At 41.6% G+C, this 26,591-nt stretch overlaps 2 protein-coding genes across 4 annotated transcripts; one reads left to right on the plus strand and one right to left on the minus strand.

Moving 5' to 3' along the window:
• The first annotated feature begins 1,182 nt into the window (after positions 1 to 1,182).
• LOC122659305 (probable carboxylesterase 18) lies at positions 1,183 to 1,599 on the plus strand. Its single transcript, XM_043854435.1, has one exon. The coding sequence runs from the start codon at positions 1,183 to 1,185 to the stop codon at positions 1,597 to 1,599; it is 417 nt and encodes a 138-aa protein (XP_043710370.1).
• A 1,189-nt stretch (positions 1,600 to 2,788) lies between these two features.
• Positions 2,789 to 25,633, minus strand: LOC122657617 (peptidyl-tRNA hydrolase, mitochondrial-like). 3 transcript variants are annotated; one of them, XM_043852376.1, is made up of 8 exons: positions 25,445 to 25,633; positions 25,252 to 25,336; positions 25,062 to 25,129; positions 15,207 to 15,257; positions 15,036 to 15,109; positions 3,770 to 3,828; positions 3,608 to 3,684; positions 2,789 to 3,023 (listed from the first exon to the last, which is right to left on the minus strand). In XM_043852376.1, exons 2-8 carry the CDS (start codon positions 25,322 to 25,324, stop codon positions 2,892 to 2,894), a joined length of 534 nt encoding a protein of 177 aa, XP_043708311.1. In that variant the 5' UTR covers positions 25,325 to 25,336; positions 25,445 to 25,633; the 3' UTR covers positions 2,789 to 2,891. The 3 variants fall into 3 exon arrangements, with proteins under 3 accessions (XP_043708311.1, XP_043708310.1, XP_043708312.1); XM_043852375.1 differs by having other exon boundaries at positions 3,770 to 3,849; XM_043852377.1 differs by having other exon boundaries at positions 15,036 to 15,106; positions 15,204 to 15,257.
• Between the last annotated feature and the right edge of the window lie 958 nt (positions 25,634 to 26,591).

Genomic DNA, 26,591 nt, shown 5'->3' on the forward strand with positions numbered 1-26,591 from the left:
TTTTCTGTGTATATTTTCTTTTGTTTTAGAAGTTGTATATGGTAGTTTCTACTGTTCTGTCTGTGGGAGTGAGCGAGGGAATGATCAGACACATTAATGTATATATTATCATTTCCTGTACTGCTATGCTTCTTTTATATTTTAATGTAAATATAGTTTTCTGCAGTACTCTGAGTTTTATATGTTGTATTACGGTGGATATGTGTCTGTGAATGGATTAACTGCTTCAAGATCTGTGGAATTTGACGGATTGCTGGCATACAATTCGGGTCACCTACCTAATCCTCCCAGGGGGTGGTTTGGGGTGTGACAACATATCCCTGTTCAATTTATTTACAATGACCTATTCAAAATAGTCAAAAAGGTTATTGATAGTATAAAGCAAGTGATAAAAAATCCATGGCCATTTACAAAAATTCTCATTTTTTAACCACATGATGAGATTTGCTTAGTCTGTTCACACTGCTAGATGCTTGTTGCCTTGTTCTTTTGCTGCCCGAAGATTCTTTTCAATTGCTTTTCCTTATGCTTCATCTGCAGAATCTAGATTACCATAAACAAAGGAATAATGAAACAATTCTTTATGAATTATAAAATGGACACCCAACCGCCTCCTTTAGATATGGGTGAAAACTCCCATCAGTGAGGAGTAAGCAATGATCAACATGCATAACTAGATGGAAGGCTATGAGGGAACCCTTAAAAAAAAAAAAACCCAACTACAATTGGGTTAAATACGCGTACCCCCTAAAATGCGCCCAATATTTCTCGTACCCTCCTAAGATTCTGACAAGTCTACTTACCACCCCTGAAAATTCCACGTACCATCCTTACTTTACCCCCTAAAGCCATTTAAGTCCAAACTAGCTGTTAAATGATAAAAAATGATCAAACTACCCTATCTTTTCTGAAATTTGAAAAAAGTAAATTACCCTGACCTATTTACTAAAAGACCAAAATGCCCTCATCTTCTCCAAATCATCATTTCTTTTACATACCTAATAGCATCACCACCACCACCACCACCACCACTACTGCCACCCACCATTAACACCATCACCACCGTGAAGCCCCACCTCCAACACCACCACAATACAATATAATGAACCACTCACCATCACACACACTCCGTGTTTTTTTGCAACTGAGAGACAGAGAGAGAGAACATCGATAAACACTTCAATGGCGTCACCAGTGCTACCATGGAAGACAAAGATCATCCTCACCATCCTCTCCGCAGTTACAGGCACCGTGCGTCGGCCTAACGGCACCATCAACCACCGTTTGCTCAAGTTCTTAGAAGTCAAAGCCCCTGCCAACAACAAACCCGTAAGAGGTGTCAAAACCTCCGACGTCACTGTCAACGCAAACCGAAATCTCTGGTTTTGCCTCTTCACCCCAACCGAGACCAGCAAAGGTGACGTTATTCCTCTCCCCGTCGTCATCTTCTTCCACGACGGAGGATTCTCTCTCCTCACAACTGATTCCAAAGGCTACGACGAAGTTTGCCGTCAATTCGCCATTAAATTCCAAGCCTTCATTGTCTCTGTCAATTACTGTCTCACACCAGAGCATCAGATTTCCGTCACAATACGATGACGGATTTGACACACTTAAATTCGTCGACGAAATCGATTTTGACAAATTTGGTTTCCCGGCACATGCCGATCTCTCCAAGTGCTTCCTCGCCGGCAAATGAATTGTTGGGGTTTCTGAATTGGACCAAGACCAAGAAAGTTAGGTGCATGCTTTGCGGATCTCAATCAAACAATTGCTTGGGGGTGAGAGAGTACCTTTGTCAGTGCTTCCTTCCCATTGCTGCAATTGAGAAACTGGATCTATTCTAAAAGCTACTGCTTGCAATGACAACTCACCGTTGTTGTCACGAAAATAAGGGCAGGGGCGCTCGCTATAAACACCTCTTTTAAAATAGGGGCAGGGGTGCTCGCTATAGTTGGTCTTGATGTTCCTTATTGGAGGAGTTGGACGTGATGCTGGATGTGGGGCTTCACGGTGGTGATGGTGTTAATGGTGACTGGTGGTGATGGTAGTGGTAGTATTGGGTATGTAAAAGAAATGATGATTTGGGGAAGAGGAGGGCATTTTGGTCTGTTCAAATATTAGCAAATAGGTCAGGGTAATTAGGCCTTTTCAAATTTTAGAAGAGATGGAAGAAAGGATAGTTTGATCATTTTTTAGCATTTAACACCTTGTGTGGACTTAAATGGCTTTAGGGGGGTAAAGTAGGGGCGATACGTGAAATTTTCAGGGATGGTACGTGGACTCATCAAAACCTTAGGAGGGTACGAGGAATATTGGGTGCAATTTAGGAGGTATGCGTATTTAACCCATTACAATTTTGACATAAAGCGAGCTTGGCAATTTGGAGGTACGAACATAGCCTTCTTGTGTTCTTTTTAGTAAAATACCTGTGTGAGTGTGAGAGTGCATGTGTGTGTGTGTGTGTGTGTGTGTGTGTGAGAGAGAGAGAGAGAGAGAGAGAGGATGTAACATTCTGATTATTCTTTTGACTAGTATGGCATTCTTCACGGTGTCCATATAACAATCCATATAACATCTTAAGCAGACTGAACCCAAAAAAACCACAAAAAAAAACCAAGGGGAAGGAGTTTTTTTTTTTTTTTTTTTTTTTTTTTGGGGTCGGGGGGGGGGGGGGGTGGGGTGGGGTGGGGTTGGAGAAGAGGATTGTAACCTAGCTGAAGTTTCTTTTCCACATAATCCCAAGAGGCTGGAGTGGAAACCTTTGGCTTTTTCTTTTATTTTCGTCGCATGAGGTGTGTGCTCTCCAGAACCTGTGTGAAGATGATTGCAGCTTTCAACATCATTCAAGCCAACCACTTTCAAATAAATGATTCTTAAAAACTTGCATTTCAAGCTGGCAATGTCTGCAGCCTTATATGCTTGTATTTCTGCTCTCTGTTGAAGCATCTAGCACTCTCCGTAAAACCTTTGGATAAGAGGAGCTTCAATGCATCAACCCCTTCTTGCAAAGCAGTGTCAATCTTGTCAAAACAGAACAAACATTTAGGACTTCTTATATTAGTTGAAAAGATATAATCATGCTCTAATAGCTCAGAAAGAAATGCACTAACCAATGTACCATACCAAATGGTTTTATGGTTTCAAGTGAATAAATTATGGGAGAGGGTTCCCTACACTGTCCAAGCACAATTTCAGGTAAATGAGAGAACCCATTTTGGAATCTGACAATCAGATGAAGGGCATTTATGACATATCACCCCCTCACATGAACAGTGATAGGCGAGGGGGGGTGCCAAATTTCATTTTTGAGCTGGTGTTGTGCATAACGTTTACCCATAAATTATTCTGTCTTGAAAACATTAAAAGTGCTCAAACAGCTTAAATTTTTTTTCAAGGTACGGGGCTACGCAAGTTGGTTTACAGAAGACTAACTCTAAACCCAGGTTTGTAGCATCAAGGCTCAAAGAAAACAAACTTTGCAAGTTGGCATCTTTTCTTCTTGTTCCATAGTTCTCATTCTCCAGTCACAAGAATATGTCGGAGAATTTATGCACCTAAAATTGCAGGTCTGTTTTGGTATAATTAAGTGTGATTGCAAACTTACTCGTGAACAGGCCCCTGCATTTGATTTTTGGAGCAAAAAAGCCTTGGGATCCATTTGCCCTGGAGGTCTTCCGATACCTAAAGAGATTTACAAATAAAGTTCAGCAAGAATGGTGAAAAACGATGCAACAAAGAAAAAAAGAACATGGAGCTTCAAACTAACCAATTCTTAGCCAACCAAACTCCCTATTCCCTCGAAAATGATAGATTACACTCTTCAGCCTGGTTAAGGGGAATTTCACACTGAAATTAATCATATATTTCCGAAGTTACAAACTATTATCTATCCACTTTCAGCAGTAAATTATCCGAGTAAAATCTGATCCAGGTACAAACATTTAAGATCCTACTACAGAACAATATCCATTGGATTTCATGTAACCTGATTCAATATTGAATTGGGATCATGCTCAAATTATATCAGATATAAAAAAAGGGCGCACCCAGTACACGAGGCACCCACCACTGCGGGGTCTGGAGAGGATCATAATGTATGCAGCCTTACCCCCGTTTCGGAGAGAGGCTGTTTCCCAACTCGAACCCGCGACTGCTAGGTCACAATGGAGCAACCTTACTGTTGCACCGAGGTCCGCCCGCTTCAAATTATATCAGATATATCCATCCTAAATCAACAAATTGAATTCATTAGGGTTTGAAACTACAGCCCACTTAAATCTACCTAAGCTAATGGAAACTTATGAATTACTTTGCATGAAATTTATATAAGATGCATACAGGAAAAGATATAATACAGAAAGGTGTATAATTACACCAACGATTGGATTAGACCTTTACATGATCGAATCGGGTTGAGCCGATATCCATTCCAATCATACCTAAGCAAAATCAAATTAAGAATATCTAATATCCCTTAATCTCATTGAGTTTAAGGTTAGATCAAGACATGATGCAATGGTAACATGGTGCCTAGAAAACAGATTTTTTAGTGCTGTAATTCATAGATGACGGTTACCGATGCTGTCCACAGCCTTGAATATGTGGTAAGATAACTTAGAATGGTAACATTGCCAGTTTGACCGGCGGGGGGGGGGGGGAGGGAGAGGGAGAGCAAAGGTGGTGCAAAATAAAAAAGTGAAGTTACTATAAAATATGGGTGTATCTTACAAGTGTCAACATATAGATCTGTGTAAATGGAAGAAAATACACTTTACGACATCCCCAAAAAGGATTATGGTGTTATGGTAGCAGTAAGGTATTAACATGACAAGAAAATTTAATTCTCCAAGGAAGTGTAATCAAAAGCAAGCAAGCAAGTGACATAAGCATATCGTTAGAAGTTAATAAAGTCAATAATGATGTCAAGAAGTCATGGGAAAATTACATCTCCAGAGATGATAATAGAGGCAGCAGCATCTATGTTGAACAAACACCAAGTAGTTTTACATCATGGATTTAAGGTAACGCTCATTACAAAAGTCAATAGTTTTCTCAGAAAATGGAAATGTAGTCACTGCAGTAACTATAATTACCAGACTACCAGTTGAAAGCTAAAGCACATAAACAGGTTTAAAGCCCATTAGTGGGCCTCTGCTTGGTCGCTCAAATCATGGGCTATATTTAGAGTTCTTTTCTTTTAATTTTTGAAGTTGTTTTGTTTGATTTACTATTAGGATTCCTATTTCTTGTTGGCTAGAAATTCTTCCTCTTTTTATATCCAATTTGTAGGCTATTGTCATTCATGATTTATGAATACAAAAGTTATTGTCTTCTTTGTGAAGCTGCTGAGAATCAGGTAGTGTAGGACACAGTGAGAGACTCTGGTTCTATTGGAGGGATTCCTTGGTCAGAAATCAAGTTTTATCTCCATTGTTCTTGCTCTGTTTTCAAGTAAGTTGCTATTTATTTCTCTATCAACTGACTACTGCTATATAATCTTTACCAAAAAAAAAACAACAAACTCAACCTTATCCCAACTAAATGGGGTCGGCTACATGGATCCTTGCAAAACAAAGTAGTAAAAACTGAAAGTCCACACAAAAGTAGAGATCTGGAAGTAAGAGGAATGAAGAAATGAAGAAATGATAGATGGAGAAGTGAGAAATGAGAAATGAAAGTGAGAGGAACGAAGCACAGCTCAAGAAGTCAGGAAAATCTCAACTAAATGGGGTCGGCAACATGGATCCTTGCCCTCCAATAGGCTCCATCCGCGGTCATACTTGGTACAAGACCCAGACTACGCATGTTCCTCACCTCTCCTTTGGTTATTGTAGGCCTGCCCAAGGTTCAAGAACTCGGTTTCAACCAGCCAGAAACCGAGATATGGTCGAAACTGGTCGAAACCAGGGATTTCTCCCCAACCAATTCGATGGAGTGGTTTCGAGGCCTAGAAATGGTTTTTTTGATCTGATTTTTACTTTACAGCTTATTTTTGACATTTTAAACACGATGCATGAACAAAACAAAAAAAAAAACACTCAAAATTGTACTTATGGTTATTGTTCTTGGACATTGGCTGGAAACCAGGACTCACTTATTTATGCCAAATATCATTTAAGTAAATGATTCATTTATATATTGGAGTTATGTTCTAGTCAAACTTAATTTGATATGCACAAATGCTGTTTAAAATTGCTCTGAATGAAAATATTTTATAAACCATTTACTGCACTTTTGGTTTTTAGCAATGTTTTACCATATTAAGATTTATGGAATTTTTAGATTTGAGAAAAACCCCAGCATTAGAAAATTGAAAATTGCACCTACCGTCTAAAATCCAATTTTTGTTCTTGAACTGGGGGGTTGACTTTTTATCCTTTTGGAATTTTATTTTTTAACTATTTTTACTGGATTCAAATAGGAGGTATTTGCTTATATATGAATAATATCTTAAGTAAATGATCATTTACTTAAATGATATTTGGCATAAATAAGCGTCTGTCTTGGTTTTTTAGCAAGGTTTCCTCAAGTTTCAATGGGGATAAGTGACACTTATATAGTTGTTCAGGTCGAAACTAGTGAAATATGGTCGAAATTTGGTCAAAACATGTCGAAACTGGTCAAGTTGGGTCGAAACATGGGATTTTTTAAAGTTGATGACCATCTCGTCTCGGTTTCTTGCGAAACCGAAATTTAGTTCCATGGGCTGCCCCTCGCTCTTTTAGCTTCTTCAATCGGGATCAAATCACTCCTTATTGGGGTGTTTTACGAGGCCTCTATTGAACATGGCCACACCACCTCAAACGATATTCTTAGAGCTTGTCATTGATCGGGGCAACTCCCAAATCAGCTCTCATACGATCATTCCTAGTTTAGCCGCACATCCTTCTTAACATCCTCATCTCTATTACACATAGCTTCTCTATATGACACTTCTTAACTACACAACATTCCGCCCCATACATCATAGCCGGTCACAACAGTCCTATAGAACTTTCCTTTAAGCTTTAAAGTAATACATCGGCCACACAGTACTCCGGTCGTACCTCTCCACTTCATCCATCGCACTTTAATTCCCTGTGAAACAACGTCATCTAAGTCACCTTCTTTATTTATGGTTGACCCCAGATATCTAAAATAGTAACTTTACGGTATCTTTCTCTCCTCAATTTTTATCATGTCATTATCCATCACAATGTGACTAAAGTTACACATCATATATTCCGTCTTTGACCTAGTAATCATAAAGCCTCTTGTTTCCAAGGTTGATCTCCACATCTCTAACTTAGCGTTAATCCCTGTTTTTGTCTCGTCCACCAAAACGATATCATCGGCGAAGAGCATACATACACCACGGGACTTCGTCTTGAATGTTCTAGGTTAATTCATCCATGATAAGCGCAATCAAATAAGGGCTTAGGGCTGATCCCTGATGTAACCCAATTGTAATTGGGAATTCCTTACCCTGGCCTCTTACAGATCTCACACTAGTCACCACGCCCTCATACTTCATCTCCACAGATCCAGTTCGAGCACTTAACCTCCCGCAGAAACACCTTTTCAAGAAAGTTAGGCGCAAGGTTTTTGGCCTAATGCTAGAGAAGAAGCCGATGCAATTAGACAAGTTAATCTACAGTTTAGGCCACTTAAATTCTGAGTTACTTCCTATGACTTGTTTTACTTTTTCTACTCCTGCAAAACGGTAATAGCAGTGCAACAAGTTTGGACAGATCTCCCTTGTTTCTTCCCTTTTCTTCATAGGATTTTGGGAGTTAGTCCCTTTACCCTAAGCAACCCTAACCCAGGTCTTTGTCCCCAAAAATCAGTTCTATTGAGAGATACTGGAAATCAGAGTTTGACCCCTAACCTGTGCCAGCTTTGTTTCCGGACTATTTATTGATGTTTTTAATTGTTGATTCTTGTGTTGGTTGGTTGGATTAATGAGGGCCAAGGGTTAGGAACTTAATCCTAAGTTTTAAGTTAAAATAGTTTTGTTAAGTTATGTAACTCGATAAGGGTACTTTGGGCAGTTCTCTTTGTTATATTGCTTCTTATTTCTCTCCTTAGCTATCATAGTCGGCTATGGATGGTATGCTTGTAATTCTGTTCTTATTAATGAAATTCAAATATAGAGGGCTGAGGAGAGACACAACTCACTCAAGTCATTCTCCCATTTTTCTCTCATTCCTCTAACATGGTATCAGAGCAGAAACTGATCTAGGGTTAGAACATCCATCATCTCCATCGTTTCTCTCTTTCTCTAACAGCCCCTCTTCACCTTCGATCTTTTTTCTTCTCCCTTTCCTCTTCTTCTTCTTCCCTTCTTCTTGGTCCTAAATCTGCACAAAGGGCAGCACTTATGAGGTGATCGATTGATCTTGTGCTGTCCTTCTCCTACCTCAATCAGATTATGATTTAGAAGTTGTTTCTTCGATCGATAGCTGCTGTCCTCTCTTCTGGGATTTTGGAGTCTTCCTCTCTTGAAGATCGAGTCTTACCAAATATTGGAGATCGAGTCTTCCCTTCTTAGAGATCCACATCAGCACACCTTGGACAGCTTCGATCATCTTTCCCCATTCAATCGACAGCCTCAGTCCTCCAAAGCAAAAGTCGATCTCCATTGTCAGTTTTTTTTTTAAACCCTGACACTCAAATCGATTTTGGTTTGCCCTACTCTGTTGCTGCTGATTTTTTTAGGGAAGTTCCCCTCATCATAGAGGAGTACTCGATCCAAATTCGGGCATCATCCATTGGGTATTTTGGGAGTTACTGCTGCCTCTTTTCAGATATCGATTTCAGCATACAAGGATGCCCACCAAGTGTTTGCTGAAATGTCTCTTATAGTACTCTTTCTCAGTTTGGTGTGAAACTTTGAGGACTTCTTCCATCATCATTGAAGAGTACTCGGTCGAGTTTTCAGCCTCTGTTATTGGAGATTTCTTGGAAATATTGTTGCTGCCTCTTGTTGGAGAGTTACTTGAATCATCATGACAGGTTCAGACTCCTCTTCTGCAACTTCTGGGCTCTATGGACAGCCCCGGACAGACTTCCTTCCCCTTACAGCTCCTTCCCCTTACTTGACCATTGTTGGTTGTGGCCTCACTGGCCATTTCCTTGGCACTACCACTAAGCCGGCTGAAACCGGTTCTCCGCTAGAGAAGTGGATGTCACATGATTCTATGGTGATGTCTTATTTGCTCAACTCTATGCAACCAGATCTGTCCGACAATTTCTTGCTTCTGGAGACAGCTCATCAAATCTGGAGTGCCACCAAGGAGACTTATGGGCGTGTTGGGAATGTTGCTCAGGTGTATGAGATTCGCAAGAAAGCCCATGACCTCACTCAGAAGGAGTTGTCTGTCTCTGCATACAATGCTGCCCTCAAAAGCTTGTGGCAGCAAGTGGATCACTTCTCCACCTATCAGCCCTCTACACCAGCTGATATCGCTGCCTATGGCAAACACATTGATAGTATCCGTGTATTTAACTTCTTGGCGGGTCTGAATGTGGAGTATGACCCCATTAGAATGCAAGTGCTGAACCACTCTCCCTTTCCTACACTTAAGCAGTCCTTGCCATGGTTCATACGGAGGAGACTCGTCAGGCAGCGATGTTACATGCTCCTACAGTTACTAGGTCTACCCTACAAACTACTTCGACCCCTAATCCTATTACCACTACTGACAGTGGAAATGTTGCCTCCAGAGAACCTGTCAAGTGTTAGCACTGTCACAGGCCCTATCACACCAAGGCCTAATGTGAAAATTACATGGGAAACCTGCTGATTTTGAGGTGAAACGGGGCAAGGGGAAGCCCAAACCGAGGGCAAATCTGACTGAGGCTGCTGCTCCTACTGCTACAGTTCCCTCTGCTGACACTGGTTTTTTCTCAAGATGAGATGCTAGCCCTCCATCGCATGCTCCAGCCATCTTCTGCTGCATCTTCCACGGCATCTGCTGCCTCATCTGGTTCTTACTTTGCCTCAGGTATTCCAATCAGTAGTCAAAGTGCATCGGCCATCTCTAGTCCTTGGATCATAGACTCCGATGCCACTGACCACATGACTGGCTCCTCTCATGTATTTCATCATTATTCTCCTTGTTCAGGCAGAGATACTGTTCGGGTAGCGAATGGTTCCCTTTCTCCCATTCATGGAAAGGGTTCCATTCACTGCTCCCCTACCATTACCCTAATTCCTTCATTTCCTACTAATCTTCTTTTCATTAGTAGTCTAACCAAAGATTTGAACTGCAAAATAACCTTCTTTCCTTCTCATTGCATCATACAGGATCTAGAGAAAGGCCACGCGACTGGGGGTGGTAAGGTACATGATGGTCTCTACCTACTCGACACGGGCCAGACTTGTCCACCAACAGTTTCCTCTTCAGCTCATCAATTACATTGAGCAACTTCTTCGGATCTCCATCTATGGCATTGTCGGCTTGGTCACCCTCCTCTGAGAACTTTAGCTTTTGTGTTTCCTCAGTTAGTTAAAGAGTGTAACAAGGATGAGTTTTTATGTGAAGCCTGTGTCTTGGCTAAGCAGACTCATTCTACTTACTCTCCAATCAATAAAAGAAGTACTTCTCCTTTTACTTTAGTTCATACTGATGTGTGGGGCCCTGCCCGTTGTGTTTCCATTTCTGACTATAGATGGTTTGTTTCCTTCATTAACTGCTTTACTCGGATCACTTGGGTGTATATGATGCAACACAAAAGTGAGGTGTTTCAATGTTTCCAGCTATTCCATTGTATGATTCAGACCCAATTCAATGCCAAATTAAAAGTTCTGCGGAGTAACAATGGAAGAGAATACATGGAAGGTCAATTCCAAGCCTATTTGGCTAAGAATGGCATCATCCATCAGACTAGTTGTCTGCCCAGAATGGAGTTGCCGAAAGGAAAAATCGCCACCTTTTGGAAGTGGCTCGGGCTATTATGTTTGCACGACAGGTTCCTCCTAAATATTGGAATGATGCCATGCGTACTGCTGCCTACCCTTGTCTTTGATGGGCGTACTCCTATTGACCTCCTTCAAGGTTCTTCCTTCTTTGTGGTCCCCCAAAAATCTTTGGTTGTGTTTGCTATGCTCGCAATCATCATCTTCATGGTAAGCTTGATCCTCTGAGCATCCGTTGTATTTTTTTGGGCTACTCCGCCACCCAGAAGGGATACAAATGTTATCATCCCCCTTCTCGGCGTACATTAAATAGTTATCAAGGGCAACGCCATGGCGTCCAGACTCCTTGGTCGCCTTGGATGCCTTGGGCGCCTTGCCGCCATGGCGGTGTCGCCTTTCTTTTTGACCCTCTAAAACGCCATGGACGTCTTCCAGCCTTGATAACTATGTTTGTGACCATGGACATTGTCTTCCATGAATCCTTGCATACTATTCTCAACCATCTCTTCAGGGGGAGCATGATCCAATATTTGAAGATGTGCCTGATTTTCTTCTTCTACCAGCTCCTATCCAGAGGGAGTCTTCTTCTACCCTTTCGGCTCCTATTCAGGGGGAACCTCCTTCTTCAGTCTCTAGGGTGCCTCCTGTTCAAGGGAAACAAAGACCTGTGACTCCTGTGAGTCAAATTCCTGTGGATCAAATCTTCAACCGAAAACACAAAGAGCAAGTTGAGATCACCACTACTGTACCACTTCTCTAACCGTCAGAACCTGATCCAGATCTAGATTCCGCTGCATTACCTGGTAAGGATCCCTCTCTTGATTCACCTATTGCTACCCGTAAAGGTATTAAATCTTGCACCCAACATCCCATCACCAATTTTGTTTCATATGATGCTTTGTCCCCTTCCTATTATGCATTTGTGTCCTCTCTTTCCTCTGTTTCTATTCCTAAAAAATGGCAGGAGGCAATATCAGGTCCAAAGTGGAAGACAGCAATGATGGAGAGATGACGGCCTTATCTAAAAATGAAACATGGGAACTGGTAGTTCTTCCTTCGGGCAAGAAAACGGTGGGTTGCAAATGGGTGTTTGTTGTCAAGTAGAAGCCTGATGGAACAGTGGATAGATATAAGGCCAGGCTGGTGCCCAAGGGCTTTACCTAGACCTATGGCATTGATTATCAGAAGACATTTGCCCCAGTGGCAAAGTTGAACACAGTTCAAGTTCTACTATCATATGTTGTCAATCTTGGTTGGGATTTGCAGCAATTGGATGTGAAAAATGCATTCCTTCATGGAGAACTGGAGGAGGAAGTCTATATGGAGGTTCCTCCAGGTTTTGCTTGTGACAAGACTCATGGGAAGGTTTGCAGACTGAAGAGGGCATTATATGGGCTGAAACAATCTCCTCGGGCTTGGTTTGGCAGGTTCCATAAAGCAATGATCTCTGTAGGACACAAACAGAGCAATGCTGATCACACCTTGCTCATCAAGCGGAATGGAGATAAGATTACTCTTCTCATAGTCTATGTCAATGACATAGTGGTGACTGGCAATGATGCAGAGGAAGTCTCTCACCTAAAGACATTCTTGGGCCAAGAATTTGAGATCAAAGACCTAGGACAGCTCAAGAACTTTCTTGGGATTGAAGTTGCCCGTTCTCCCAAAGGCATCTTCCTCTCCCAAAGGGAAAAAGTTCTAGACTTACTTTCAGAGACTGGTTTGTTAGGGTGTCACCATGTGACACTCCTCTGGAGGCTACTACTCGTCTACTAGAGAAGGATGGTGATCCAATTGACAAGGGGCGCTATAAAAGGTTGGTGGGAAAACTGATCTATCTCTCCCACACGAGACCAGACATTGCATTTGCTGTTAGTTTGGTCAGTTAGTTCATGTATGATCCCTGCTCCACTCATATGGCTGCTATTCTTCGTATTCTCCACTACTTGAAGTCAGCTCCAGGGAAAGGGATTCTCTTATCTCCACATGATCATCTCCGCATTGAGGCTTACACAGATGCTGACTGAGGTGGTAACCCTGACAGAAAATCCACTTCAGGTTATTGTACCTTTGTCGGAGGTAAACTTGTGATGTGGCGAAGTAAAAAGCAAATGTGGTGGCTAGGTCTAGTGCTGAAGCAAAATTTCATGCCATGCCAGGGCATATGTGAACTATTATGGCTTCAGCGTTTGCTTCAGGATATTGGTGGTTCCGTTCATCATCTAATGATGTTGTACTATGACAACAAAGCGACAATCAGCATTGCTCACAACCCAGTGCAACATGATTGTACTAAGCATGTGGAGATCGACAGACACTTCATCAAGGGAAAGTTAGAAATTGAGCAGATCTGTATACCCTTTGTGAAGTCAAGAGATCAACTTGCAGATGCCTTCACCAAAGGGCTAAATGGAAAGCTATTTCATCCTAGTTTAGTCAAGTTGGGCATGCATGATATATATGCACCAACTTGAGGGGGAGTGTTAAGTTATGTAACCCAATAAGGGTACTTTGGACATTCTCTTTGTTATTTTGTTTCTTATTTCTCTCCTTAGCTATCATAGTCGGCTATGGAGGGTATACTTGTAATTCTATTCCTATTAATGAAATCTATATATAGAGGGCTGAGGAGAGACAACTCACTCAAGCCATTCTCCCATTCTTCTCTCATTCCTCTAACAAGTTTCATATTGAGTAAACTATCACACCTGAAACGAAGTCGGTTTACCACTGCATTGTTGTTTTGTCGAAGGTTGAAGAAGATAAATTCTTCTATTCACATTTAAGCCCCTATTCCTTGATAGTACAATGAAGTCCCTAATTCTGGAACTTTGTTTCAATTTAATTCCATCTCCACATTACTTTCCAGACGTATCCTTTTCGTTTGGGTTAATTCCTGTTTTGCCCCCTATATTGTTACCTTCGCCGGCTCTAGTTGCGTCACAAATCTCCAAGCCCATTTGACAAGCAAGGCTTGGTTAAGGTAATGGAATTTTGCATCCCAACCCAAAAAAAATAGTTGACCAGAAAACTGCTTCCCATTGCATTAAGTGCAGAATTGCATTAGACTCCCACAGCCCCGATGTGGCGAAAAAGACAAAAAGAAATGAGATATGCCCCCCAACAATTATGAACTCCTTATCAGACTTAATATTGACTTATTTACTCATCTCCAGGCAGAATTTATGTTTGTATGAAATTCTATTTTACAGAGAATAACTTTAAATTTAGACTGAACTAAATGATAAACGAAACGAAATCTACTGAAGCCGGGAATAGCGACATGAACTAAATGCCCTGTCCATGCCCACTCCAGGTAGTGCTGCTGTAGGTTCCACCACCTTTGCTGCTGGAAGATCTGGAACTAGGCATTATGCTGCTTCTAGTGGAGGTAGTGGTGGGAAGCTGCTTCTAGATCTACTTCTGCTGAATCAACAGAATCTACTGCCCTGGATCGTGTGAAATAAGAGTAGTACCAAAGGCACCCTTTGATTTCAGAAAAAATTGGAAAATTGGCTATGGAGATTCCATGCGATCAGAGATTCATACAGACACATAGGGGTTCGACAGGAAAGTTGTTCCGATCCAATCCATTCTTGGGGTCACGCTTAAGGACTTAAACTGTTCCTGAAATTATGAAACTGCCACTTTCTTATGATTGGCTTTACTTATCCTTGTGGGCCCATAGCAATCCAAATGTAAGGGTTCGAAACCCGGGATCGCATCATTTACCTTCTAGCTTCTTTCCAAATTAAAATTAATATCACATTGAACAGACTTAAACCACAAAATTCAGAGTTCTTAAATAATATGCCCATACTTTTGGGATATTAAGATGTAGACTTAAAAGGTTATAAGCCAAGGTCGGCCTGCGCTCTGCACCTCAGGCTTGTCCTTGTCATTAACATAATCTAAGCCTCTACTCCAAGGTAATGAACCCAAACAGACCTGCAAAGCTGGATCCAGCTCAGCCCAGTTGCAGCCCTAACATCATTAATATGATTTCAAGTCAACATCCATGCCAACTAACCATAATAATCTTAGTCATTTTGTTATGCTAAGAAAACAATAAGACTAGAATTAAATAATGAGAAAGATAACTTTAGAGCACAAGAAACGATTTGAACAATACCCATTATGACTTCCATGTCCTCCATTGGGTTGTAGACGAAGCACTCCACAGGGCAAATCCATGTCATCAAAACACTAAAAAGTAGAACATCCAAAGTGTAAATGGAAACATTTTTTTGGCAAATTTATAAACAAATATTTAAGTGTTACACGGATTCAATGAGGGTAGTACCACCAGCACACGATTCAGTGGTAGCTTAAAATATGCTGCAAGTGGTCCAGTCTGCAGTCAATCCCAAGAAGGTAGAATATTAACATGATATTCACTCCCTTCTGAATTCTATTATCTTAAAAACATAATCAGATTATCAGGAGACATTTATTACAGATATAAACTGCTCTCTTGAAGAGTACAGAAATGCACCTAGAGTTGTGGAAGAAAGTACCCATCTCTATCTCCATTTGCATGCATCTTGAGAATATCTAAACTTTAAACAAGATTACCCATCTAGTTTATACCATTCAAACCAAGTGATAGCATGGCTGGTGACTCTAGACATTAAAATTTGAAATTCTCACGAAAGCTGCTCCCCTATGCATTTATAATGCAAGAGAAGCCTTCAAGGTTGCTTGCTTCCTAACATTTGAATGATTGGGAAGTGAAGGAATGTGCAATGCTTCTATACATTTTCTGACAAAAGAGTGTGGACAGAACACAGAAGGCTCGAAGAGGATTTTCTCAGTGAACTCCTTACACCAATCCATCGTTTCAAGAGGAGAAACAACATCCCCTGTTCAGAAAATTTGATTTAAACCAATTTCCCCAAGGATAAATGATGCAGGGAGAAACTGGCTCACAAGGTTCTTTTCCAGAACCTGGGCCAAACGCTGGTCCAAAGGCCAGCACCAGCCCAAGCCGTAGGCAGGTCCTTGCTGTCTAAACCTGGCCCTGCTGAGTTTATTTTATATAGTTTTACTTGGGTCCACACGGGTCCATTATTTTGGAACAGCTGCTGGAGAAGACCATAGTTCGAGAACTCGCGAGATCTCGCCGAGTTTCTCGGTTTTTGAAAAAACCGAGACGATACTGCCTGCGAGTCTCAAAAGTGCAAATATCTCGCCAAGATCTCAGCGAGATCTCGGATCTCGGTTCGGATCTCGGTTTCGACCCATTTTTTAACCCACCTACCACTTAAATACCTCACCTAACTCGACAGAACTCGACATATGTCGGCGAGATCTCGGGTTGACCCATGGAAATGACCCATCTACTATGTATTTACCTAACTCGGCGAAAAAAAATGCACCAACTCGGCGAGATCTCGACTCGACTCGGTTTTTCCAAGAGCCGAGTTGGTACCGAGACCCAAGTTTTAGTACCTTGGAGAAGACTTTTTGTATTCGTAGTTTGTCTTTTCATGTCCCTAGGTTAATTAATGTAGTCGGTTGACTTTCCTAGGTAATATTGATTAATTAGTCTTTTAGTTTTCCTAGATAAGTAGTTATTCTTGATTGGTTGTAATTTTCTGTCTTGTTTTTGTTTCCTAGGTCTAAAGATTTGTTATCTATGTATGAGTCTACTTTAATGTTACTTGATGTACTCAAGGCTTTTAAAGCCTTCCCCCCCCCCCCACCCCTATATAATGCAAACCATGGGCTGCTCTCAAAGGCACCCAACGATTTTTTACAAAAAACTATCTGAATATTTTCTTGTGTGACTCAAGAGGGCTTAGGTGAGATTCCTACAGTGGGCCTAGGTGGGACCAAGTTACTAAAACTCGGAACTCGACCCCGGCTCGACCCTGTGAAAAACCGAGATCTCGATCGAGTTGGTGCATTTTTTTTTTTTTTTTTTTGTACTCGAAACCTAGTTTGGGTCAGAAACTTGGTACTCATCTTATTATAGGTCATTTAAACACAATGGCACTATCAGATTTTGCAAAAACAAAGTCCAAATAGGAGTTTTAGTTGGTGTAAAATTATACCAGAAATCAGGACAGAAACCAGGACAGAATATCATTTAAGTAAATGATTTTGTATTTCATTTACTTATGATATTATTCATATATAAGCAAATACCCCCTATTTAAATCCACTAAAAATAGTTAGAAAATCAAATTCCAAAAGAAAAAAAAGTCAACCCCCCTGTTCAAGAATAAATACTAGATTTTCGACAGTAGATGCAATTTTCAACTTTCTAAAGGTAGGGCTCATATCTAAAAATTCCATAAATCTTAATATGGTAAAACATTGTTTGTCACACCCCAAACCACCCCGTGGGAGGATTAGGTAGGTGACCCGAATTGCGTGACGGCAATCCGCCAAATCCCACGGATCTAGAAGCAGTTATTACATTCACGGTCCCACATTCATCACTTTACCATAAGCAAGATCAGAGTGTTGCAGATAAACTACAATTATAATAATCAAAGAGGACGCGTAGCAATACGGGAATGAAGGTGATATATACATATATAAAGTATTCTGAAACATTCCCACCCAGATACAACCCACAAAGAGAAACAAAGCTGACAAAAGCTAAAAGAAGATATACATACATATATATATACATAGGGTGAGATAACTCAACCCCAAAAAGAAAAGGAACCTAAACTGCACCACAAGCACGACGGGGATAAACTCCTAACAAAAACAAAAAGGAGTCCCCAAGACAAAAAGCATCAAGTGCACTCCTCAACGGTCTTCATCAATGACCACCGAGAATGCACACATCATCGGCACGACCTCCGTCGGGGTCCACACCAATATCATCATAATAACCAGGGCTCTCCTCCTCGAAATGAGCCTCCATTCCATAGCGGCATCCACTTGCAGAATCATCTAAAGAAAAACATGTATAACAGAGTGTGAACCCTACTGAGCTCGTGAGCGAAACATATCATCATGAATGCACATGTAACCACAAACCACATGATCCTACATGATATGCAAGTCCAGTTTATTTATTAGCCACCTAACATTACAACTAAGTCAGGTTAGTGCTACTACAATCCCCAATACATGTATCCCTGGTGCGGGCTTAGTTACCCCTTCCCGCGATACACCCATTGAGTTGTCGGAGAAGATCAGCCGGCTCCAGCATCTCCCTACCCTGGTCAGCCCGACCGATCCTCTGGATTAACTCCTGTGAGGTAACCAACTCAATATCAAATCACCCGAACCGGTGCATAATCATCATATGTGGCATTCCGCCAAAAATTCACCTTTCGGTGCTTCCCAAGCTTTTAGCCCGAGGCTTCCCGGCAAATCTGCCTGGGGCATCCCAGCTCTGCTGAGGCTTCCCGGCGTAAACGCCTCTAGGGTTTTACAGTAGTCCTCACAGTTATCCAACACCTGAACCCCTGTTAGCAAGGGTGCGTAGCACAGGTTATGAAACTCTAGCCCCATGTCTATATGGCATCGTATGAGTCGGGTGGTATCAACCGTATCCCATACTACGGGCTACCACCAGCCTCATTTCCAAGCCGACTACGGCATCTAGTCTAACATTCACAATCATCAAATAAGAATCACAGTGTTGATCAACAGACAATCAATGTGTAATCATTTGAGTAATTGAACAGAATTCAAATAACACAGCATTTATAAATTTAGAATTTCAATTGCCGGCATAGTAATACAGTTACACATACATTTATGATAATACTTCACTCACCAGGGTCTGGTTCTAAGAACTCAGTTGCAAATTCAATTCCAGCTGCAGTCTAGCTGTAGGCCTCGAGCGCGGGATCAAATCCTAGATATAAATCAGAAATTGTCATTTTAATATTCCAATCTGTTTTTGGAGATCCTAGGGTTGATCTAAGCTCACTGGGTTGACCCGGTGTACAATAGGTCTTCACTTGGAATTCTCTGGGTCTTGCATTGGGCCTTAGGCCTATGTCCCAGTGCATCATCCAGAGTTGGTGGCCTAGGGGTAAAATGGTCATTTACAGTATTAGTTCCTAACCCTAGGTTACATTAGGCTTACAGTGCTGTCCTCAACTTGACAATGTTGCAGGACCAATCACAGGCAGGGTTTCCAAGTCCTACGGGGCCCACTTGGGTTCCCAAGCACTTACACACATGGACAGATGTGGGGAGGGGCATTCTGGACATTTCCCACCTCCCTACACTGAATCATGGCCCTAGGGTGAGGATCCCTAGATCAGAGCATCAAAACAGCAAAGTTTCCTTCACTGGGCGATGTCTGCATCGCCCAGAGATTGCAAAACCGGAATCACGCTGAGATTCCAGGTTTTGAACCATGGGCTATGCATGGATCTTCTCCCAATGCATGTTAGGTCACCTTGGACCCCCAGGGGCACACTTTGCACTGGTCCTTGTGGATTTTCAACTGGGCCCACCACTTGGCTGCCAGAGGCTGCCCAGACAGCCCAGGAAATAGTAACACAGGGTATTCCTCAGTTATAAAACTTAATTTTAGCTACATGCAAAGCTAGATTCCGGTGTAAAATGAACATCCAAGGCTGCTACCACCTAGGGCTAGGTCCCATGCAGCCAGGGCTTGCATTCAAGGCTCCAAACAACCTGTTCTCTGTGTAACTGGGCAGTGCAGCCATGCACAGCTAGGTTTCGGTCCCAAGATTAGCAAAACTGACCTGTAAAAATTTTATAAAATTCCCAGATCTGCCATGCAAGTATCCGAGATCTTCCATGCATCATACTTGCATGGCGGTCCGTCGATCCTCGCGTTCCCAATGTTTCAGGCTGCCAGAGAGCGAAACTCATCAAAATACAAGCATCAAAGGGAGCAAGCGGTATAAGTAAAGATTTGTATACCCAGCGAGTCAGGTGCCACGAAATCAGAGCTCAGATGTGTGTGCTGCTCCTCCTTCCTTCCTTCTTCTCTTTTCTTCCTCTCCTTTCTCTCTTTTCCTCTCTTTTCTTTCTTTCTCTCTTCCCACAATTTGAACAGTAGCCAAGGGTTTAAATGAACCCATGGCACTGATATTTATAGGCCCAGCCCATACTAAGGCCTGTTTGGCTGTTAAGGCCCTTTTCCAGAATGTATTTTTTACTACATTCTCAGCCATTCTGGGCACACTGGTGGGGTCCATAGTGAACCAAGGGTATGAGGTAGTCCCTCAGACTCCCCTCAACTTATGGAGGGTACCCATGTCCAATATGGGTGGTCCCCACAATTTAAAATCATTAAATAATGCTGCTTTGCACTCTGGGCGATGTCTCTGGGTGATGTCTGCATCGCCCAGAGATTTCAGCAAGGTTGAATCTCAGTGGGTTGGCACAGGGGTTTGACCCAAGGTCAGGGCCTTATCCCCACATGTCATTTAGGGTCTTTTACACACATTTCCAGGGGTGGGTCCCATAGTTGCGAAGAGGAGAGAGAATACCTGGAGTCCAAGCAATACATAATGTTATGAGCTGTGCAGCTGCAAGGGTCCGTGATCCATCTATTGACAGGTGTATAGGATGATCCATACAGGGTTTCTTCATCAATCTCAATCACTGGAATAATACTCCACAGTGTGCTTGGATGCCATGTCTGGGATTCCTGTCCTTCAGTCAAGATTCCAGTCAGTCAGGGGCAGGGTTTGACATTGCTAAAAACCAAAAGTGCGATAAAATATTCATTTGTTTTGATGTCCAAAAAAATATTTTCATTCAGAGCGATTTTGACAGCATTCGCGTACACCAAATTAAGTTTGACCGGTACATAACTTCATCAATATAAATCATATTTAAGCAATCTTGGACTTGTTGGAAAGCTTTGTTTTGAAATACAAATACAAAAACAGTGTTTGTATACCAAGAGATAAGTGTCTGTATACCAAGATTTCTCAGTATACCAAGATTTCCCACCGAGATCTCATCCAGAGCTCGAGATCTGGCACTCATATAAAGGACTTTGGGTCGAGATTTCGAGATCTCGACCGAGATTTTGCACTTTTTTAACTCGTATGACAACTCGACTCAACCTCACAAAAAAACGAGATCTCAATCTGCGAGTTCTCGAACTATGGGTAAGACTCCTATGGCTAGGAAACTAGTGGGACTCTAGCTTGCCAAAGTTATCTTACTATCTTCATCATTCAGCATTCATCATTAATCACCATTTGCACCATTACCACCTTCATCATTCGAACACCAACATAGCAGGATCAAAACTAAACCAAATCTGACCCAAGCTGTCCAGCACCTACCCCTATTCTCTTCCAGATTCGATCTTAGCTTGCTTACCCTCTCGGGTTTGCATCAATAAAAGCATTTGTATAGGTGCTTGTTCTAGACAAGATCCTTTCCACTGAGAAGTTTCAAGATAAAGTAATTATCAAGCTAAAATGAATTATTTATGAAGACACTGTGGAGAAAGCAATGAAATCTATTCTTTGATTGTCTTATTGTTTATAGTTTAAGTCCCAAGTAATATAACTAATAGAAAGCAGATTAGTAGAAATATTAGGCAAATGAAGGACGGATAACAATGATAAAGAAGTAAAATGGGAGATAGATCCTTTTCCAGAAACAGAAGAAACAAAACCATCAACAACTCGAACACGTTCTTTACCTAAACCTGGAGAAAAGATGGAAAAGAGGCTAACAGAACCAATAACATGGTTTGTGGCCCCAGAGTCAATAATCCAAGGAGAGGTAATGATAGAGCTACACTGGCCAACAAAAGGAATACCTGACTGCACAAAGTTGGAAGCAGAAGAATGCGAACCAAAGGCGACATAGGTGGCAGGAGATGGAGTTACTGATGAGGAGGGGGTATCCATCCTAGACATCATGCGGAGAAGCATAAGCATCTCATCCTATGATAACTAGCCCTTAGTGACTGCATGAGGGGTCACCTCAATGTGATGAGCATGGGCCGACTCAGAACTACCTCGTCCACGGCCACGGCCATGTCCACGTGAAGTAGTTGAGGTGTGACGTCCATGTAACTTCCAACAGAACTCCTTCGTATGGCATTCCTTCCCACAATACTCACATTTCATGGGGTCACAACTGGAACCATCTCGATCAGGAGGAGGGCGACTAATGGAGCGAACAGAAGCATCCCTAGACTGAGATCCAAGCTGAACAAGGACATGGGATTGTTCCAGAGTAGGAAAAGGATCTCGACTAAGTACCTGAGATTGAATGTGATTATACTCCATATTCAGGCCAGCAAGGAAGTCATAAACCCGAATCTCATCTTCACGCTTCTTGAAATTAATGGATCAGTAGAACAAATAGGCTGAAATGTCTCATAGAAGTCAAGCCCCTGCCACAAGCTGCGTAACTCCGAATAGTACAAAGAGAGAGAGACATCTCTTTCTGAGTAGTGCCATGGATCCTCTTCCTTAGTTCATAGATCTGAGCAGCATTTCCAACCTGGGAATAAAACTCTTTTGCAGCCTTCCAGATCTTTGCAGCGCAGTCCAAAAGGAGATAGCCACGAGTAATGGTTGGCTGCATAGAGTTGATCAGGAATGACATCACAAAAGCATCATCCGAGATCCACTTCTCCAAAGGAGCACCGTACCCAAAAGATATCCCGTAAGCCCACGGAAAGAAAGCAAGAGCGAGACCACATCAAATAGTTGCTACCATCCAACTTAACAGCACTAGCAGGAAATATGGTAAACTCACTATGAGGGCTGCGACTTGGCCCTTCAGTGGGTGTAGAAAGAGTACTAACGCCATCTGACATGATTGCTGCTCAAAAAAAGGCAAAGCCGATGCTAGCTACAGCACGGTAAGAGTAACAAAGTGGCTGGAGCAAAAAAGTATCACTGGAAGCAAAGGAGGAGCCTCGAGAGCAACACCAGCGAAGTAAATGCTGGTTCAAATCATTCAAGGCAAACTAAGCATAGAAAAGAGAACCCTCGGTGAGAAAAGAAAACCACCGAGGGTTAGTTCATGTGGAGAACCCTCGGAAGGGATAAAAGTCTTTAAGAGAAGAAGAAGAGAAGCTGCGAACTCGAGAAAGGGAAAGGAAGTCGCAAGGAGGCGGAAGTTGTGGTGGTGGAAGAGAGGACTTGTGGCGGTGGAAGATAGGTAAGATGGAGAGTCTAGATGGAGGCGGTGATGTTGTCAGTGGAAGAGATGGGAGGCGGAAGTCCTAGATGATGGAGAAGAGTGGCAGAGATGTCGTGAGAGAGAGAGAGAGAGAGGAGGTTAGATGATGTTGGAGGCGGCCGTACTGTAAGCTCTCTTAAGCAAGAGAAACCTCCAGAAACAAAACCCAAAGGTGTCAGAAAACCAAGGTTATGCATTCCTCCCTCTAGATGAAAATCGAAATTTTTTTACATCATTTTGACATGGGCTAATCTATGTGCTCCCCCATTTTCTTATCATTGAGAGAAATGGTAAGGCTTGCGCTTTCTGATTCAATGGACCTTTTCACCCCACATCAAAGCGCTTAACCTACCATTGAATCCTGTGTTCATAAAATAATTGATTGGTGTAATTTCTCTGCAGCAAATGGAGCACATCAAAAAAGTTTGAGTTTAAAACAACTGTGGAGAGGCATTGATCATTAAACAATAGAAAGTGGGATTGGAAAAAGAGATCGGGGTGGGGGTAAAGACAGTTGTAGAGCTCGGGGGTGTTGCAGAGCGCAGGGTGGGGAGGGGCAGGGGAGAGGGAGAGATGAGAAGGTTTTTTTTCATTTCAATTATGTGTTCTAGAAAACACAAACAAATTTAATTTTGTTTTTGTGTTTCTCAAAAAGTGTATTCCAAATTCCTGGTTCATTACAAGAGAACAGAAAAACAAAACAGCATTACCAAACATGTTTCTGTTCTAATATTGTTCCTAAAGAACAAAAAGAACACAAAAATATTCCATAAGAACTTTACTAAACAGACCCTAAGATGCTTAAATAGATAAGGCATTGTCTGGATAGTCCATGTGACAAATTTTCGAGCCAAATTCAATCACTTATCCTTCCATGCATTTGCATTCTCCCCTATATTTTCAGGCATCCATTTGTTTCTAAATATTTTTCAAGAGATTATTTTGCGTATTAGATTTTTAGGGCTTTATTTTTCCACATGGCTAATTCTTTGTCAACTGAAACTTGACATGTGAGCAGGGACCCTGCACCCTACCTGCCAACAAGATTTGGGCAATCACCTTATTTCCCACATGGCAGATAATAGAGCTATTCAGAAAAGGCTTCCTATGTAGATGTGCAGGAAACCAGAGCCTGACCAAAATTTACAAAATAATAAAGAACAAAGTTATAATCCTGACCTTAAGAAAAATAGTCATTCCCATGTCCCCATGTCTCAACAGCTGACAAGTGAAAAATAAAAAACCAAAAAATTATCCAAAAAGAAACTAAATTCCCTGCTGGCATGGTTCCACGTCAAAGGCATTAAATTCCAGTACCAACTGAACTAATGATTAGATCAGGTGATTCAACTTGGTCAGGAAAAAGAAAGGTATATGACATGGCTATTTGACCTTTCTAGAGCTGAGTTAATAAGGAAATAACTCAACCTTGACAGAAGTAAAATCTGGAAGAAAAATAACAGCTAGTTTGAAAAAATTATATATTGGTTTTTCTTTCATTTGTTAATTTTTTTAGAGAAAGCAAGATTATCTTTAAAAGGTTGACCAAGGTGACATTCAAAGAATATGAATGGGTTGAAACAGCTGGAGAATGCACAAAATATGTACGAGCAGCCCCTAAACCTGGAACAAAGACCACGAGGAGCACAACCGAAGGTTCCTTAATGTTCACGAGGAGACAAACAAAGGTGGGTTCAGTTACAGTCCAAAAATCTCTTGAAATCAAGAAGACATTATGCGAACCCATTACCTCGTGCATAACCAGAGTTTCAACCATTGCCATCTCTCATCTTTTTCTTCTTAATGCCACCCCCCCCCCCCTTTTTTTTTTCGTGTGTGTGTGTGTGTGTGGGGGGGGGGGGGGAGACTATCTATTTTGGAAGAAACAGGTCCCTTGTATAACAGACACAATGGCAACGATGGTTCTTTTCTTTTTTTAATTTTTATGGTGAGCAACCAAGCAAGGTGTCTTTAGATAAAAATGATTGAAAATATAAATATTGCGAAGTAAACCCAAAAAATTATTTATAGTACATACGGATTCACCACTCAAATTCATGTATGTCTGTGGCTTTGCAAGGAGAACCGGCACATTGCCAACGTAACCTGAAGAAAGAAACAACATAACCATTCAAAGCAAATGGGGAATCAGTTTTCAAACTAGAGAATGGAAATTAACCCCACAAAAAATGAAAAACATAATGAATGTATAAATAAATCAAACATACCTTGTCCACAGAGGGCTTTGCACTGAACCTTATCCATCGAAATACCTTGTGATTCTGCGAACGCATCGATCATCTCAAACCCTACCTGCTTTCAGAAACACACACAGAGAGGCAAAGGAAGAGGTTTAGAGAATTATGAGTTCTCGAATAGTGAAATTGGGTTTCTTAGCAATCCAAACAGACAAAGACATACATTGTGCCTTGTTCCTTGGTATTTCTCACCAGGGTTCCCTAGGCCGATAAAGAGCCATGGTCGAGGAGAAGCACTGCAAAACCAACGCCTTGAAACCCTTCCAAGTGTCTTCTTCTATTCTTCTCTCATGGTCTCTTATATCAACCTCTTTTCTCCACTCACAGAAACCAGACCGTTTGAACTTTGAACCATTGACACTAACATTGGGGCACGGCTTAGGTTTGGTCGGATGATACTACGATCCTCTTCAATTCTTTAATCTGACAATTCCTGGCAATACCATCTTCCATGCGTGACATGTGGTATAAAGAGATCCTATGGTGGAGATTAGTTTACCCCATTTCATGAACCACAATCCGATTTGACAACCGAGTTATGCTATCCCGAATGACACCCAAACCCAAAATAGGGGAAATAAGAAAAAAAAACAAAAAAAAAATAGAAAGGGGGAGATTCTAGATTTCCTGCGTGCTTTTATCGGAGCAGGAGGAGCTTTAGAGGCGAGGTAGTGGCCATGGCTGCGCCTTGCTGAAGAATGGCAGGCTATTCTTAGAGAAATTGTTGTCGGAGATAACGGTGATCTAGGTCTCCTCTCAGGAGACAGTATGATATGAATTATGCAGCCCCTATACTGTTGGATCAAGAGACAATTTTACACAACACCAAGAAAGCCATATCTGCTATTGAGATTGATGCCGATGAGTCAACAAGGGAGGAGAAGCCACAGGAGAGGAGGACAGCTAGAATCAAGAAGATACCCAAGTGGACTAAAGATTACCATATGTGTTAGTTGTTAGTTGTGGTTGTTAGGAATAAGTGACAAGTGGAAGGGAAGCTGTTTGGAGTTAGTTAGAGGTTGATTGGAGAGTTGTAAAAAGGTTTACAGTTGTAGAGAAGGCAATGAAGATAATCAATGAAATTCTTTTTCTTTTTGGAGTCCTCTGAAACTCGAATTCAGAATTTCTTCACTTTCCCTGTTTTCTCTGTTTGAATACTTAACATTGGTGCTTTCATTTCTTCATCTTCCACTCATGGCTGACGGTACAAGATCCAACAGGCTTGATGATAAGTGGAGAAAAGACACAGATGACAAGTTAGATAAACTCACTCAAGCTCGCATTCGTTCATGCTTGCTACGGATGCCAAG

The sequence above is a fragment of the Telopea speciosissima genome, chromosome 4 (assembly GCF_018873765.1).
Source record: "Telopea speciosissima isolate NSW1024214 ecotype Mountain lineage chromosome 4, Tspe_v1, whole genome shotgun sequence".
Taxonomy (NCBI): Eukaryota; Viridiplantae; Streptophyta; class Magnoliopsida; order Proteales; family Proteaceae; genus Telopea; species Telopea speciosissima.